This window comes from Ambystoma mexicanum, chromosome 1q (assembly GCF_040938575.1).
Source record: "Ambystoma mexicanum isolate Mex_15411 chromosome 1q, UKY_AmexF1_1, whole genome shotgun sequence".
Lineage (NCBI taxonomy): Eukaryota > Metazoa > Chordata > Amphibia > Caudata > Ambystomatidae > Ambystoma > Ambystoma mexicanum.
In genome coordinates, this window is record NC_090922.1 from 1,126,926,864 (window position 1) to 1,126,944,505 (window position 17,642).

Here is a 17,642-nt window from a genome sequence, read left to right on the forward strand (position 1 = left end):
AAAGATGCCAGCCAAAATGCTGGCAACCCACACTTTGTACAGCACTCTCCTACTCTCGAGCTATGTCAGCGCTTTAAACAATACAAAACAAAACAAATCAAATTTAAATCAAATACTTTTTTAATGGTATTAACTGGACATTGGTGGTAGCAGCTTTAAAATGGTGCAAGTACCTAGGCATATAATAGTAGTGGCTGGCAAAAATCTAATGCTTATACTCAAGCCAAAATGGTTGGCTGTCAATGCTTGTTTTTAACATGACTTCAGTGAAGGACACTCATAATGCTTGTAAATCAAGTGGCTCAAGGCAGACAATTAAGGTAAGACATCATTTTGATTACGCCAGTAGTCAATTTACAGCTCCAAGTAAGTCAATAATTCTCAAAACACTGCTTTAAAAAAATGGCAGGAACTTCGAGCACAACGTTTAATGGCAAGGCTTGATAAAGGCAGCTCAAAGATATCCCAGGAGGATGTAATTTGTGCGGGTAGAGGCAGGAAGTGGGTGGGAATGGCCATAGGGATTAGCATGGCCAGGGGCAGTCAATGGGTGGGTAAAGAGCCCAACAACACCTACCCTCCTCAAAGACCATTTCTCCCTAGGTGTACTCAAATGGAATAGTTTTGGCTTCAGTACCGCCAGTAGCTAAAACTAAAAAGGAATCAAAAGCGCACAGATTGGGCTGTCATTTATGCTGCCCCCTCTGTGCTATTCATGGGTCAATCGCAAATGCCCCCCTAGGTATTCGGTATAAGCGTGACACTTTTTACTCATTGTATGCTTAGGGGCATTGTTATTAAACTGTCTCAGGACCCCAATCCTTTTCTAAAATCCCAGATGCATTGTAGCTACTCCCCAAAACTTGTATTGCCAGGTTTAATAGGTATTTGTTAAGGATATTGCAAGCCACTTTTCAGATCAGCGACCTTATAAAGTCTACATTTCGCCACAGAACTGCAGAGTAGCTGGCAGTGTACCTGTATTGTGTATATTTATAACGTACACTTGGGATTTTTTTTATTCAGTATTTTTATTGTACTTATTTCCAGATGTTTGACAAGGATATATTTTTCAACCAACAGGTTTACCAAGAATGCAGGTAATAAGAAGCTACAGCGGAGTCCCCCCGCCTCCCTCTCAGGATGGCCTTCCACTGAACATCCAGACGGGTGACACTATTGAAGTCATTAGGGCTGATGCACGGAGTTTATTTTGGCAGGTAAGAATGACCACCCCCCCCATCCTTTCCTTTGGCTTATAAAATAGTTATGCCATTTTGCAAATGTGTAATGCTTTATTCCATGCTGGGGTAATGCGTTGTGCTCATCTGACTAAGGGTAAGTAGGGACGGGATTAAATGAGGGATGTCATTCTGTCCTGCTATTACGTGCTATTTTACAGATATATAGCATATGTTTAATGAGTTCTCTATGTGACTCAATATAAAATCAAAGCTTGTCTCAAAGTATTTCACAGTAGTCAAAAGGGATATGCTAACAGTGTAAAAAAGGTATCTGCATTGCAGTAGAAGTGCTGCTATGATGACCCTTGTTTCTTTCGTGTCACTACCGTTTCAGAAAGGGAGTGTTGCACAGATAAATATGTGGAGCCATTCCGTATATGCCTGTCACTAGCATCCAGGTAACAGGAAAGAACAGCTCAGTGGAACTTCCACTGAGCTTTGGAGATGCCTGTTGGTGTAGTAAATACTACTTCAATTGTATTGCAGTTAAGCTTTCAAACTTTCTTTAGTGGCACTTTGTTAGTAGTCAATCTACCATAGATCGACGCGTGTTGTTTGGTTATATTTCAATCATTTATCCATCGTTATTTTCAAATTTCTCTTTATTGTCATCATAATGGCAGAAGCCCTTGCCGATGCATTTCGGACTGTGTCCTTCGTCAGGGCGAGTTTCTAAAAAACATTAACAACTTGGGTTTAACTACACCCGAGATGCAATCAACTTAAACCAAACAAAGCAATTTGTATTTTATCCACATCAATTTGTATACTTTTGCAATCATACATGCCACTGAAATAACACATACCTGCCAATTTAATGTATGCTTTTCTCTTTAGTTCAATATCTTCAACTCACAATCTGTGATGTCTACGGGCGATTCTTGTTTAGAACTACATGGTATTGGTACATTGTCAGAAAGTCTGCAAAAAATCAACAGTGCTATGCTTTATATGAACTTGAATTATGTACCCTTATCCCAAAGAGATTGCTTGCGTGTTATTTAACAGTATATTGTGGGAGACCACAAGCATCAATAAATGTACTGTCTTACCTTATCCGGCCGCCGGTGAGGAATGCTCTGTGTCTAATCCTATAAAGACATCACGAGGCGGTATGTTGCATGTGGCTGGTCCCCTCTGAACGAAGGACATGTGTATAAATTAGTAGGCTAACGGGTATTTCTAAAAATACATATCCTCATGCAAGGATTATGTGTGCGCTTACCTGTTCTCACCAGCTAACGTGGTCGTCTCGAGGGTCCACAGCATTGTGGTGTCCGGAGTTAAAGTTAAAAATACTACGTCATCACATCGGAACACGTGATGACGCGAAATTGTAGTCAACGGGTGCTTGGGAAATGTACTATATTGAAGCCGATAACAGTGTATAAGTCATTCCAAATTCTACCAAAGAGTCGAGTAGACTGACGTGCCGAGATCTTAATAATTGTTGCTCCTTAACTATTGTGGGGCATAATAACTTGTTGATGATGTACAATGGTATAGTCAAACAAGCTGATGTACTGTTCCAAGTACGGAACAATGGGATCTATACGCGTGATACAAGAAAATGTGTAGGTAGCTGATTAACGTGTGATGAAGCTCCATAATGTGTGCTTGACCTGCTGATGAGGTATTTAATAAGTGACATAATGATAAAAAACATAGCTGTTGCTGGGAAGCAGCTGAAAAAAGTCCCCCTACATAGGTATTTTTCACGTGACATAATTGTAAAAAACATAGCTTGTGCTGGGAAGCAACTGAAAAACTGTCCACATACATATATGTGAATTGATGTGTACATATAGTGCATACTATTGTTGTAGCATAGCATGATTGCTTATTATCACATATTTTTTCTTACCTTGCATGTGAAATACTTTATACATATTGTGCGTACCGTCATTCTGGCATTGCATACTTATTCATTGACACTTGTTATTTCTTTCATCACATAGTGGCTCATATGAATCCCATCTGTTGCAAGTGCTGTTTGCATCAAATTCAGGTTAGCTGTTCAAGAACAAATTCAGTGTTGACCCCACTTAATCATTAATTACCTTTGTGGGTTACATTCTTCAATTTTACCAAGTTCATAAGAAACAAAATAAATCTAGTTCTTCATTTAAACCTGTGTGAGCAACCGTTCCAAGCCTATCGATCCAATATGCTTCTCGTTGTTCAAGTTTCTTTGAAATGTTCATGCGTAAGTTTTTAGTTCTGATTACCTCCAAAATTTGAAACCTCATCTGAGATAACTGGTGTTGATGGTCTTGAAAATGTCTTGCAATCGGTGAATGACGGTTGTTTGTTCTTATATTGGATTTGTGTTCATTCCAGCGAATCCGTGCTTTACGGCTGGTTTGTCCAACATATGTAAGGCCACATGGGCATTTGATCGCATATAGCATTCTGTGTTTCGCATGTAGCATGATCCTTGAGTACGATTTTTTTCACCAGTACTTGAATGAGTAATGATGTTACCCTTGGTCACATTGTTACAGTTATTGCATGAAAGACATGTGTACGTTCCTGGATGTTTGCTGCATTGTTTTTTGATTTGATTGGGATTGGTGTCTACAAGAAGGTCCTTGAGATTGTGGCGTCTTTGAAAAGCAAAAATTGGTTTATTGCTGAAGTTGCCTTGTAATCTTGTGTCACATTCTAGTACTGGCCAATGTTTCAGTATGGTTTTCTTGATCCTGTTGGATTGGATGCTGTACTTGCTGACAAACTCCAATTCCGGGTCAGTTTTGCTATCATGAATTTTCAGTGTTAGTGTCAGTAACGGAGAATGGAAGGTTTGGAAGCGCTGGAAGCATTGACTTGCGAGCGCTCTAATCCTCATTCAATATGGTGGCCGTACCTTTAAATTCTGACTCCTCCCCCAAACCGGTGCGTTGTATCTGTACACATCTCTCCGGTTCGTGTGGAACTTCGTTCTTGGTTAATTCCTCCTTGCCGACCATCCTTGCAGCCACCTTTTGCCTTCCTTGTGCCTACCTTCTGTGCGCTACATAATGTCTTCCCTTGTTACCTGTCTCCTGGGTCTTGCTACTTCTGCGAGTGTTTCTTGCCTCTCCTCGTCTGTTCTACAGCTCCGCCTCGCTTGAGCTTCTGTACTACACCTCTTGGTTTCTGCCGAAGCATTTCAGTTTAGTTGTTCGGCGTTTTCTGCCTTTCTTCTTCTCTGCACTCTCGTTTCTCGTTTGCAGACTTACTGCACTCTGCAGGCGTAATTCTACTTTCTGCTTATGGTTACCTGCACACCATCTCTTACTTAGCACTGTTATTTACGGGCATTTCTATCTGTTCTGTCTTCCTTAAAATGTACTTATTGATTATTTGGGTTCCTGTATCTTTCCTCTGTGTGCTTCGCCCTGCTGTCATCGCAGAGCTTAACTGCTCTCTCCACCGGAGTTGTTGGTCAACTTCATTAGTCATCAGCTGCAGCCAGACTTCAATTACTTATGAAAGGAATTCTCAACTCCTTATTAGAACCCATCTGGAAACAGGGTTTTTTCTGCCTTTGTGCTTTTTCCCTGATCTAGGTCTGGCCCCCTGGGGGTCCCTGCGGACAGGGTTCTATCTCTGCCGCGGTGGCCTCCGGAGGGGCCCGAACCTATTTGCACGAAAAGAAAGCCAAGACATCCAAGGACAAGACTCCTGTAAGGAGGAAGGACCGTAAGAAGACAGAGTCCAATCCAAAGGAATCCGCCACAGAAGATTTAGGTGAGGAGGAAGGGGATAAGGCCTCCAATCTTGACAGTTAGTAATTGTGGTCGTTCCTTTTGATCTACTTTTCGCTTAGCTTCTTGTAATTCTGGTTCATTGTAGCCTCTTGATCTGAATTTGTCAAGCATTTTGGTAGATTTGTGTTCCCAGTTTGTGTCAGCATTGACAATTCTTTTAACCCTGAGTAGTTGGCTGTATGGTAAACTTTTGATGGTTGTCGGAGGGTGAAAGCTCAACCTGTGAAGGTTATTTCTGTCTGTTGATTTATGGAAAATATTTGTCTCAAAATGATGTACCAATGGTGTAATCTGTACGTCTAAGAAGTGCAACCCAGGGTTTCCAATTTCTGATGTAAATTGAAGTCTTGTATCTATCGTATTGAGATATTGTAGAAACAGTTGTAAATTCTCCAATGTTTCTTTCCAAATTAAGAAAATGTCATCAATATAACGCCCCCAGTGCTTGATGTTTTTTGGCCAAACTGTGTGGTGCAAGACATAGTCCTCCTCAAATTTAATCATGAAGGCATTGGCGTAGGCAGGTGCCATGGTGGCACCCATTGCGGTTCCACTTATTTGCTGAAAAAAGGTTTTATCATGCCTGAAGTATGCATTCCGTGCTATCATGTCAAGTAAGATCATCACAAACTCTTTAGAGGCTCCTACTTCTTCTTCGTTCAACAATATCCACTCCACTGCATGTAATCCTAAATCATGTGGTATTGATGTATACAATAGTGACTAAAATGTCTGTCGGTTCAATAACTATCGTGTGCAGTCTATTGAGAAAATCGGTGGTGTCCTTGATGTAGAAAGAACCTTTCTGGATGATGGGTTGTAAAATCTTGTCGATATATATTCCTAATGGTTGCAAAAGTCCATCAGTAGCTGCCACAAACGGTCTTCCCGGTGGTTTATTCAGAGTCTTATGTATTTTTGGTAGTAAATAGAATTGGGGAATCTTTGGATATTGTGTTGTTAAATATGATTTAGTTGCTGATGAAATCCATCCATTCTCTTTGGCATCATTTAACATTTCTTCAATGCGTTTAATGTCTTGTGTTGGGTCGTTGACTAGAACTTTGTACATATTAGTATCTTGGAGCTGTTTTTGGCACTCTTCTTCATAGTCTGTTGTGTTTAGTATCACTAGGGGTCCACCTTTGTCAGATGAGCGAATTGTGATGTCTGGGTCTTCATACAACTTTCTTATTACTGACTGGGTGGCTTAAAAGAAACTTTTTGTAAATCTTTCAACACAGCTTCTTGAAACACGTCTATCGTCCCATGCGTAACTGGAGTCATGTAAGTGCTTTTTGAACGTAACTCCAGGAATTCCGAGTCTCTGCTGACTGGATCAGTCGATGTGTCAGCAAAAAAAGCTTTAAGTTTCAGCTTACATAAGAATTTAAATAGTTCTATTTTTGTTTCAAACAAGGTGGACGTGTGTGTAGGTACGAAGTTTAAGCCTTTCTGTAATATTGTCAATTCAGTTGTTGTAAGGTGTCTATCTGATAGATTGATGACTAAAGCCTTCTGTTCGGATATCGGCTCTGTGTGCCCATGGCTCCTGCTTTTTCTCTATTCCCGTCGTGTTCTTTTCTTCGATCTTGTCCTTTCCCTAAAAAAGGCTGTTTACGTGGTGGTGTTGTAGTTCGATCTGTCGCGGGTCGTCCTGTTTCACTGGGTTGTTGTTCCGTGTGATTATCAGTAGTTTTGCTTGATTCTGCTTCTGAACCTGAGCTTGAATTATCAGTTGAGGTTTTGTCCTGGGGACGATTCTGTTTATTATACTTGTTCATCCAGGTGTAGACCTCGTCATTACAATAATCATAGGTGTCTCGTTTGTATTTATGTATTTTTTTGTTTTCTAGCTTATCTCTGTAGGATTCTAATTTCTGATTAATTTCCTCTAATGTTTTCTTGAGGTCTTCTTCACTGATAGTTGTACTTAATTCAGTTTTGTTATCTTCAATTTCTGAGTTGATAACTGCAAGCTCCTTGGATAATTCCTGTATTGTTAATAATATTACATCAAGTGAACATTTGTTGAGAATGCTTTCCCATTTCTTAACAAAATCTTTATTATCCTTGCATAACGTTGGTCGTAAGGGCATCCGCAGCCCTCTTGGGATCCTTTGAGCTCTGTGGTACTTAGTCAGTGTGATGGCATGTAATTTCCTGTTTATTTCCTTGCGGCCAAGGTATTCCAATTGTTTAATCTTCTTGACTGGATCTGTAGGTTGCAATCGAAGTCCTGAGTCTGGAATGAGATTTAGTATTGCTTCTGCCTCCTCGGATGTAAATCCTAGAGTTTCTGCATGCTTATTAGTGATATTTGATATATCTTTGTAAGACATTCTGTACGTGCCTCCACCTTGTGTTTGTGTAACAATTTGGTGAACAAGTACGAGAGGTAAGGCGGGCACTGCTTATCTTCAATAAGTCTATAAGATTCTATTTTCCTCTTATTGTTGAAATTCAAGGCGTCATCCGAAACATGTGACATACACAATGTCATAAAAAAGGCAACAGGAAAGAACAGCTCAGTAGAACTTCCACTGAGCTCCATTGAGCTTCGGAGACGCCTGTTGGTGTAGTAAATACTACTTCAATTGTTTAGCAGTTAAGCTTTCAAACTTTGTTTAGTGGCACTTTGTAAGTAGTCAATCTTCTATAGATCGACGCGTGTTGTTTGGTTATATTTCAATCATTTATCCATCGTTATTTTCAAATTTCTCTTTATTGTCATCATAATGGCAGAAGCCCTTGCCGATACATTTCGGACTGTGTCCTTCGTCAGGGCGAGTTTCTAAAAAACATTAACAACTTAGGGTTCACTACACCCCAGATGCAATCAACTTAAACCAAACAAAGCAATTTGTATTTTATCCACATCAATTTGTATACTTTTGCAATTATACATGCCACTAAAATAACACATACCTGCCAATTTAATGTATGCTTTTCTCTTTAGTTCAATATCTTCAGCTCACAATCTGTGATGTCTACGGGCGATTCCTGTTTAGAACTACATGGTATTGGTACATTCCCAGAAAGTCTGCAAAAAATCAACAGTGCTACGCTTTATATGAACTTGAATTATGTACCCTAATCCCAAAGAGATTGCTTGCGTGTTATTTAACAGTATATTGTGGGAGACCACAAGCATCAATAAATGTACTGTCTTACCTCATTCGGCCACCGGTGAGGAATGCTCTGTGTCTAATCCTATAAAGACATCACGAGGCGGTATGTTGCATCCAGGTATGCACACTGTTATGGCAGAATTCCATTTTGGGGTTTCTGCTGTGCCATATTATGGAACTCCTAAAGTTTACATGTTCCTGTTTTTTTAGCACTTTGACCTTATCCTAGTGGTCAGAGGGACATCTACTGTATCCCCCTGCCACTGCAATCCGTTTTAAAGTGGTACCTCGTGGTAGCTCATATGGGTCCTAGAACTGGTGTGCTTTTTAAGCCCCTATATTGCTCCTAGTGCCGCCTCTAAATTTGTGTTGTGGCATCGGCTAGTTGCAACTGTAACTTAAGGTTGGCTTCGCTGTGGGTGCAGCCAGTGTGTACACATCAGTAGTATAATGCACAAGTATGGGAGCCATTCGGGTACTAATGCATTTAGTAAAGCCCTACCTCATGCCATTTTGTTTTGGCCTGTCTCCATCTATGGAGTCCTACGTTATTCTTCAAAATACTCTTCTGGGGTACCCTGGTCCCCGGTGTTGTGTGTATTGCAGCCCCCATCCCGATTTGTCGTTGACCCACATTGGTCAGAATCCTGCTCTTTGGACTTTCTTCTCTGGTCAGCTGGTTCTCAAGACTGTACCCCTTAAAGGGGGCTTCCTCTGGCAAAACCTGGGGTTGGCTGCTTCTTTGTCTGCTCCTGTGTGGCAGAACAAGATTTTACCAGGCATTAACCCATAGCTGTGCCTTGTCTAAGAACATTGGGACTTTGAATTCTTTGGGGAACTTTTACAAACTTCAAAACTCCTACAGAAGTGACTTGAAATAAAACTTCCTCTAGTGTATTCCATGCCAATGCTGTTTCTGTCATAAACAACTGCTCCCTCAGGATCACTCTGCTTCAGAAAGCTGGATAAAGTAAAGAAATGACTACAATCTTGTGAAACAGACTGGCAGCTATCTTAAGAAGAGACTTTGCCGCATTTAGGAAACCAGCTTTCTACATGTGGTCCATTACCATAAGCATTCTCACTATATCTCTGTGACATAGAATATGTACTAAAGGTGATATGGGGCTGTACTGTGTATTGTGGGTATATGTTTAACTCTGCTATGGTGCACCCTCTTCTTTAACACCCCCTTTCATACTATTCCAACTCAAAATTCTGCAACTTGAAACAGGTCCTATTTGAATTTGTACGTTGATGAACATTGAACCAAAGGTGGTCCGCACACTTTATGCTGAGGACGTCAGCACAGTAACTTGCAAATAGGCAGCTAGTGAACAAATGAACATCAACCTGTCTGTGAAATTCTCACTAATTTTGTAAACACACCCAATCATACAAAAATGACTATATCTAGGCCTCTATTTCTGAGCAGCGAGATGCAATTCAATCTATACGTGCTGCTTGTCGGCTAATATAAGTTAGATTTTCGCTACTCATGTACAGCATAAGTCACTTTGACATGACTAAACAGCATTTCTCTACAGATTTTTATTTTCTCCAATATCAACAAAACGGTGTCTTCGAAATCTTTGAAAGAAAAATGCATTTCACGTTTCTTGCAATTTCTATGTATTTTCATTTAATAATATGTTCCCAGGTGCAATGTGGTTAGGTTGGTTTCTAGCAGTTGAAAGTGAGTGAATTCCAAGCTATGATATGTTACATCAAAATCTCCAGGCTTCAGTTGAGAGAAGCTGTGATTTTATTCTAGAACGCAAGACTGTTGGTTCATTTACAAGTTATCAACCCGAAAATGTATGATATTTTGAAAGGACAACAAACACGCATTGCTACACAATGTCATTGTCAAGATATTACTTTTAATTTAAAATTGCATCATTTTCTATGGCATGGAGGTGGTTTAGCTAAGCTCCCTTTCACCCCACTAACCTAAATTGGGATTCCAATAAGATGCTTTTTAACTGACTATGGCTTTCACAGATATTGGTTTATAAATTCTCTGCCAGGCTCTGAAGTGTGCGCTTTGGTTCATAGTTCTAGTTGTTGAATATACCTGTGAAAATGTCAGATTGAATTTACTTGGCTATCCTTTGAAAAATAGTGTGTGCACTTTGTAGAACAATGCTATATGCTATCTGTTCTAAACTGTGCACCCACGATAGAACAATGCTATTTCTTCTCCACTGCACACTCAACACAAAAAATGATGTTTTTCTCATTTACATCAAATCTCACTTGCCTTTAAATATAGTGAGAAGGCGAGTTAATTTCCCACTAAATGCTGAATTGTTCTACTTGGAGTCAGCCCCTCATATTTGCTTCCCCTCCCAATCTCACCCATTCCAGGAACTTAGCAGAGAAATTATTCTGGAGGACGAATATCTAATTGCATCAGAACTTTTTGTACTCATTTTTTGATAGTTAATTTAAGGCACAGAGAAAGGATGGGACCCTCAAAGCTTCCGGGTAATATCCCTAGTAAGCGAGGCCCCTCCTCCCTCCGATTTATCCACCTCGAGGAAATCCGGTCTTTCTCCAGTCAAACCTGCATTAGGCTTTCTCTTGGACAAGGTTTCTCTCCACTGAAGGTGTCATCACAGTACGCATCCATCCAGTTAGACAGAGGGTTCCCTTTTTACAGCCTTCAGAATCTCAAAGCACCCTCAACATTTCTGTGAGTTGGAACTTGATTAGGCTCTAAACTTTCAGACACTATATCATATAACATTCTGTTTTATTATTGATTGCATCTCCCCATTGCCCTGCTTAACAGGCTAACACTCCAAGAGAATGCAACCCTTAAATGCATCGGTTGATCATATTATTGGGCACGCAATGGGGGCGGTGCTGTGCAGTTTAGGCTCAAATGCATATTTTCTGTCCTAACATTTGGTAGACATGTTTCATACAAAAATCATAGAATCATTCAGACATACGTGACATAAGTTTGTCAGATGAACTCGGACTATATCATTAACATTTATATATTTAAATGTTATATAAATATTAATATATCATGTTTGCTCTTGTATTTTAGGGCATCTGTGATGTCTGTTCTAAACCTGAGCATTGGGACGTTCTAGCCTAAATCGTTAAGCATGAAATAATGTCATTTAAAATGCTCATCTTTATTTCTCTCTAACTCTGCATATTAAGGCTTCCTTTCAAGGTAACGTTACATATAAATAGTTTAGGCAGCCCCTTTGTAAAGCTTCCATTATCTCAACAGATGGTGATGTATAGCCGAGCTAATATCAACTTTAAGTGCATCTTGCCTTAGGTGCTGTGATTCTGAAACGTAGACCTCCTCCTCATGCCACCACACCCAGCCCTAAGCTAGGGAAGGAGACTATGTTATGCGCTTTTTGGAATGCAAATGTGTATGTGGACATATATATATATATATATATATATATATATATATATATATATATATATATATATATATTATCTCAACGTTCGCCAACATGCATCACTTTGCCTTCTGATTGCAGGTGCTTCTGGGGGTTGGGAGGAAAACAGCCGCCGTAGTCAATCCAACAACACGTCTCCTCCTCAATGTTCCCAACGCTGTCAAACAAACAAAGAGAGTCAAAAAAACAATCAGCGGGCACATGATCTCTATTTGTGCAAAACGGCAAATTTATTTAAAACATCTAGTTAAAAAAAGTGAAAATACAAAGCATGGACTTACAGCAGAACATACAATTTCACAGGCAAAAGCTACAACCACACGTTCCACCCCTCTGCAGGGCCTCCATCAGGTTAGTTCATTCAAAGATACATGGACTTTCGTTTATTTCGAATCATTTTTCCAATGTTCAGCTTGAAAGTCATGTGATCTTGTGTTACACTCCCAATCCGTATAACGCCATGTTGGCTGCCATCAATGGACTAATACCAAATAAATCCATTGTGCTAAATTCATGATGGAAATCTTACCTAACCAATACATCTTCATGATCTATATTTATAAAAGTGAAAATGTGTGTGTTTGTTTTTGGCATGGTGAAGCGTTGTTCCTTATACAATTCCACACCGTTTCACCAATCTGCACAGCATTTTGCATAGTTACCTGTTAGGACCGTACGGACATTACTGGCTACATGACATTTGGACACCCCACCCCGTTCTCTAGAATCCAGCAAAAGTCAAAATGTGTGGGTTTGTCGCTTGGTGAAGCATTGTTCCTTATACAATTCCACACTGTTGCACCAATCTGCAAGACATTTTGCACAGTTACCTCATAGGACCCTCCGGACGTTACTGGCTGCATGACATGTGGACACCCAACCCATTCCTTGGATTTCAGCACATGTCAAAATGTGTTTGTGGGTTTGTGACTTGGAGAAGAATTGTTCCTTATACAATTCCACACTGTTTCACCAATCTGCACCACATTTTGCATAGTTACCTGTTAGGACCGTACGGACATTACTGGCTACATAACATTTGGACACCCCACCCCTTCCCCCGGATTTCAGCACCTTCACACATGAGACGGTTGCCTGAAATCGGTGAAACATCAATGTGGTCGTAGAAGGACCAGCCTCGACACGAGGAACAAAACACAAGGTCCTTTGAAAAACATGATTCAAGACCCTAGGATGCACAATTTTGGAGATTGTTGCACCAAAGTTCACCACCATGAACTGCACCATGCCAGGGTGAGGCAACAAATGGGGAGAGATCACAGAAGGTCCCAGTATGCAGCACCACACCAACTCTCGCCTCACCCCCAAATCTGTTCTACGGTATGTCAGCCAGCCAAGCATGCCCATTGTCAGTGCAGTTTACTTCAGAGTGTAAAGCACATCAAGTGATAAGCAAATCGGAACAGCAACCTACAGGATCATTGATTTTCAATAATTGATGAGAGTGTTGTCATGTCTCTCTACAGTACCTGTTCAGAGAATGGGAACCTTTTGCTAGTTATTAAAAAAATCACCAACATATATATTCTCAACATACCAGCTAGAATTTTGTCCAAATTGCAAATGCATGACATTAATACACATAACACCAAAAGATGTGTATGCTAATACCACTGTGACTCAACCCAGGAAATAGCCAGTCACCTTCTGAATGGATAGCAGCACATATTCACATTGAATGCAATTCATATACCCAAAACCGAGTACAGCCCAAGTGGGCAAATATCAATCCCATTCAATACAAGTAAACAAATATTACTTTTATTTCTCCCATATAAGCAATATTACAATGTCCAATAGACACAAACCACAAATACAGTGCATTGATGAATACAGCCTACCCAAATAGCAGCAACAATGTAAAGTGCATAATACATCCTAAAAACTCCAATTATGTTTTCAATGCTGTCTCAGTGGGCTGCTTAACTAGGGTGACCCGATGTTCTGATTTTGCTGGGACTGTCCTGGAATTTACCTTTCCATCCCAGTGTCCCAAGGCTTTTTTCAATTTAAACTCCGTCCCAGGATTTGAGGGATGGGTGAAGACTGCCCGGTCTTTTGAGATACACGATTGAAAAATATGAGATCGGGCCGTTTACTGAGCTCCCCTAAAAAGACCTCATAATATTTTCACAGTTTTCCCATCTGAGGATGGGCTTGCACCATCAACCTTCCAGGTATGATCAACATCCATTTACTGCCTGTGCCACAGAGACTGGCTGAGAAGCCAGTAAATATAGCAAGGGATGTAATGTCAAACAGAGGATAAGCTCATTTGTTATTAACATGTCTATATGCATACACCAAATAGCACAATTTATATGTGGATATTTTGGAATTGGGGGTCACGTAAAATGGGGGGGCATGGAGGGAGTTGGGCAGTCCTTCTTTTGTGTTGTTGGCTGTCACGGTTTTTTGTCTTGGGAATCTCTGGTCATCCTTAGCCCCAAACATAACTCCCACTTATAATGCTAAAACTATTACATCTAAAGACTGGAAAAAAGAGAAATAAAATTGGAGAAAGAAGAAGAAAGACTGAGACAATATCATATTTTCAATTTCACAAGCACATATTTTTAGAGAAAGACATAGGATTCTGAACACATTCCAAAATATAGAACACTCATTCCAAGAGATGAACTGCCAATTTCTCATCTAAATTATGACCAACGCTTTCATGATTTTAATTTCAATAATGAGCTTTGATTGCATTTTTCTTAATTTTCTCTCCTTGTTCCCTTTTCACTTATCTCTACCTATCGGGTAAGAAAAAGAAGGGGCACAGAGGAGGGCTACAGCTGTACAGGGTGGCAGGGAGGCATGAGCGGATGGTCTAGCGAGACAGAGAGAGTGGGGGTGACGTGATAGCCTAGCTGTTGAGGAGGAGAGACTCCTTGAAGAGATGGGTCTTGAGTTATTTTCTGAATTTCAGGAGCATGGGGAATCTGATGCTGACAGGAGGTAGGTTCCATATTCTTGGGGCGTAGGCAGAAAAGGCTTGTTTTCTGGTCCTTTCCTTTTTGTAGCGACATATTTCAAGTCTGTAGGCGTACTGGCTTCTGGTGGTCTGCCATCGATGCTGAGCTTTTCCACGAGATAGCTGGGTGACTTGAAGGAGACTGTCTTATAGATGAGGCAGTAAGACTTGAAGGTGATTTGTGTCTGCAGTGGGAGCCAGTGAAGGTTGTTGAGGTCCGGTGTGATGTGGTTAAATCTGCGTAGATCCTTGATGAGGGACGTGGCCACATATAGTACACTTCTCAGGGGCACAAGGGAGGATGACTGGAGGCCTTCGAGGAGTGCTTTGCCCCCATCCAGGTGGGAATGGACTAGTGCTTGAATGGTGGATCTAAAGCTGCCCGGGGGGAGGAAGGGTTTGACTTTCCACAGGAGGGAGAGCTTAAACCAAGCTTTCTGAGTTTTCTAAGCTATGCGTGTCTTGAATGAGAGGTGTTGTTCTCAGCACTATACAATCTGATTCAACCATTCTCTATTTCTTTTAATTGTTGACTACAGTACTGGGTCATACAGCACTGCTGCCTATAGCAATGGCACCCAGGAGGGACAAGGCAGCTGTTAAACATTTTTTAAATCAAGACCAAAAACCTACCTTTTACAGTGTCTGCTTCTTCATCACTCTGTTCTTTCATGATCAGTCCTTTTTTATTAGGTCTATGTGATTAGCAGCTGTATGTTTTACTTAAGGCTGTTAATAGTGACACAAACTTGGCAGGCTGCCAGACCCTGCCAGAAATGGCACTGCCAAGCATGTGTTAAATAAGTGCTCTGGGCGTATCCAGAATTGTCTAACAAGTGGGGCCTCAAGCTAATGTAGCTGGGCCCACCGAAGTAGCATTACTATCTGTAAATGCCCACACAGCGCTGCTGAGTGGGCTTTTTCAGATTTTGGTTGGGCCTTTCCCACTCAGGTCCTACCCTGTCTGCGCCTCTGGCTCTGGCCTGTGGGCAGTTACTGGCAGGGTGGGCCTGCCTTCTAGTGTATTATCTCCTATTTGTAGCATAAGAATGTTAGTGTGTTAATGTGACCAGCAGCTCAGAGAAGGACTTTAACCATTGTTCCAAGGGCTGTAGCTGCTTCTGCCTAAAACTCTGCATGAATGCTCAGCGTCTCCCTCTGCCAGCTTTTAAATGGACAATACAAGGTTCTGATATTAGGCAGCTGATGCTCGTCAGCCCAGACGCTCTTTGTTTATCCGGCTGATCTCGTGAACACAGAGGTATTCATGGCCATATTATGGTTTCAGGTAATATTATCCCCACCAATAATATCACCATATATATGGTTGTGGGGTAAGGCCATAGGTGATACTATTAGTGGGGATAATTTATGGGGTTATTGGGACCTGGGGTTGCAGCGGTATCCCTGGCAGGTTCCGTGGCTTAATGTTTCCGATATTTTTGTATGGCGATATTTTTGCGGGGATATTAACACATGGAACCCATATTATTATAGTGTTACTGCCCAGGACGGAGGGCTGGAACAGAAGTAACCATATCTTACCTTTGCTACGTGGCGTTAGCTTTGCATCTGGCCCATATCTGCGGTGCTGGCTGTCAACACCCTCTACAGCACTCACCCTTGGGCCGTAATGCTGCATGAGAGCTTGCTAGGTATAGCAGGAATATGAGCATTGTGCCATGCACAGTGTTGGGGTGATTAGTAGCATATCTAAAGAGTCTAACGGAACATTCTTTGTATTGGTTTCTTTCTCCCCTGCCTGACAGTTCTTTGCTGCTTTCGCCTCTCAGAGTATTATGGATGGCCTTGGTTGTATTCATATATTTAAAATGACATTATTGTGGAGTGTAATTCCAGCAGACCCAGGTATTCCAAGTGACGCGCCTTTCTGGTTATGTGGACTACATGCAAGCTCATCATACTGCAGCGCTCCGAAATGACGCAGCATCTTCATAAGCTCGATCCTCCCTCTCCTCAGGTCAATGAGATCCTAATGATTCATTTCCACTTAGATTTCCCTTTTTAAACAAAACTCTTAACAATCACTCCAGTCTTCAGATTCCAGCATGCTCCTCTGTAAATTATGTATGGTACTTAATATATTGATTTTGGTTGAATGTTATGAAATGTTCTATGGCTTTTTTATGTTTGATGAGATTGTTTTTTCCTTATCCAAGCTTTCAATTGTGCAAAATAAAAGCACTTAGAGCACTTGCGCAGAGTTTTGATTGTTTCCAATTATCCCCATCCGCTTCTTCCAGTAAACTCGCTAGTAGGGATTCCTGATGTGCCTGTGTAAGGCTCACAGGAGGATTATCTTGGCCCAGAAAATCATAACCAATAGAAAGTTGCATATAAGAGATACTGCAGACAAAGCCATATCATGCCTAGATAGAAGACAGGCTGATATATTTGAAATGCAAGGCATATACACAATCAATTGTACATTATATCTGATAACATTGTTATTTGTGGGTTGTGGACTAAAATAACACTTTCATTTGTCAAATAGCTAATTATGACAAAACTAAGACTTCATTGATGTCTAGTGTTACAATTAATTATAGAGCAGCATGCATAAACGAAAGTTTACAAACTCATCTTCACAAATCTGTATCATTTTCTTTTTTCCTTTGGCCTTACTTCTATTAGGGTCTTCCCTGTCCTGCTCCCCACCCGTTTTTTTCTTATCTCCCATTCCCCCCTACACTACACTATTCACTCTCCACTCTTTATTTTTCTATTTCCATTATCGAATTACATTTTCCGGAACATGCTGTAAAACTGCAGTAATCCCTCCGATCATGCTTTTCTTTTCCTCAACTGGAAGTAATAAACATGTTTGGACTTTGAACCAACTAATCGTTCCATCTGAAAAAGCGCCTAGTTCTAAATCTTTAAACTATGACTGAAGGGAGTAATCTATTGTTGGTTGTTCCTACCCAAGCACCACCCACCAGCAAATATATATAAACATAAACAGGCTGGCCATGCTACAGAAAGTTCAAATCATTGTTTACATCAAAAAGCAATTACCTTTTGACATTATGAGGCAGAGTTAACTTAATTACCTTCTT

The 17,642-nt window shown here is 40.7% G+C and overlaps 1 protein-coding gene across 3 annotated transcripts in view; it reads left to right on the top strand.

The window, feature by feature from the left end:
- VAV3 (vav guanine nucleotide exchange factor 3) overlaps positions 1-17,642 on the top strand; it is a 1,781,337-nt gene that overhangs the window by 1,380,530 nt on the left and 383,165 nt on the right. For all 3 annotated transcript variants that reach the window (XM_069641873.1, XM_069641875.1, XM_069641874.1), the window contains exon 20: positions 1,084-1,220. In XM_069641873.1, coding sequence (XP_069497974.1) covers positions 1,084-1,220 — 137 coding nt within the window. The remainder of the gene's footprint in view (positions 1-1,083; positions 1,221-17,642) is intronic.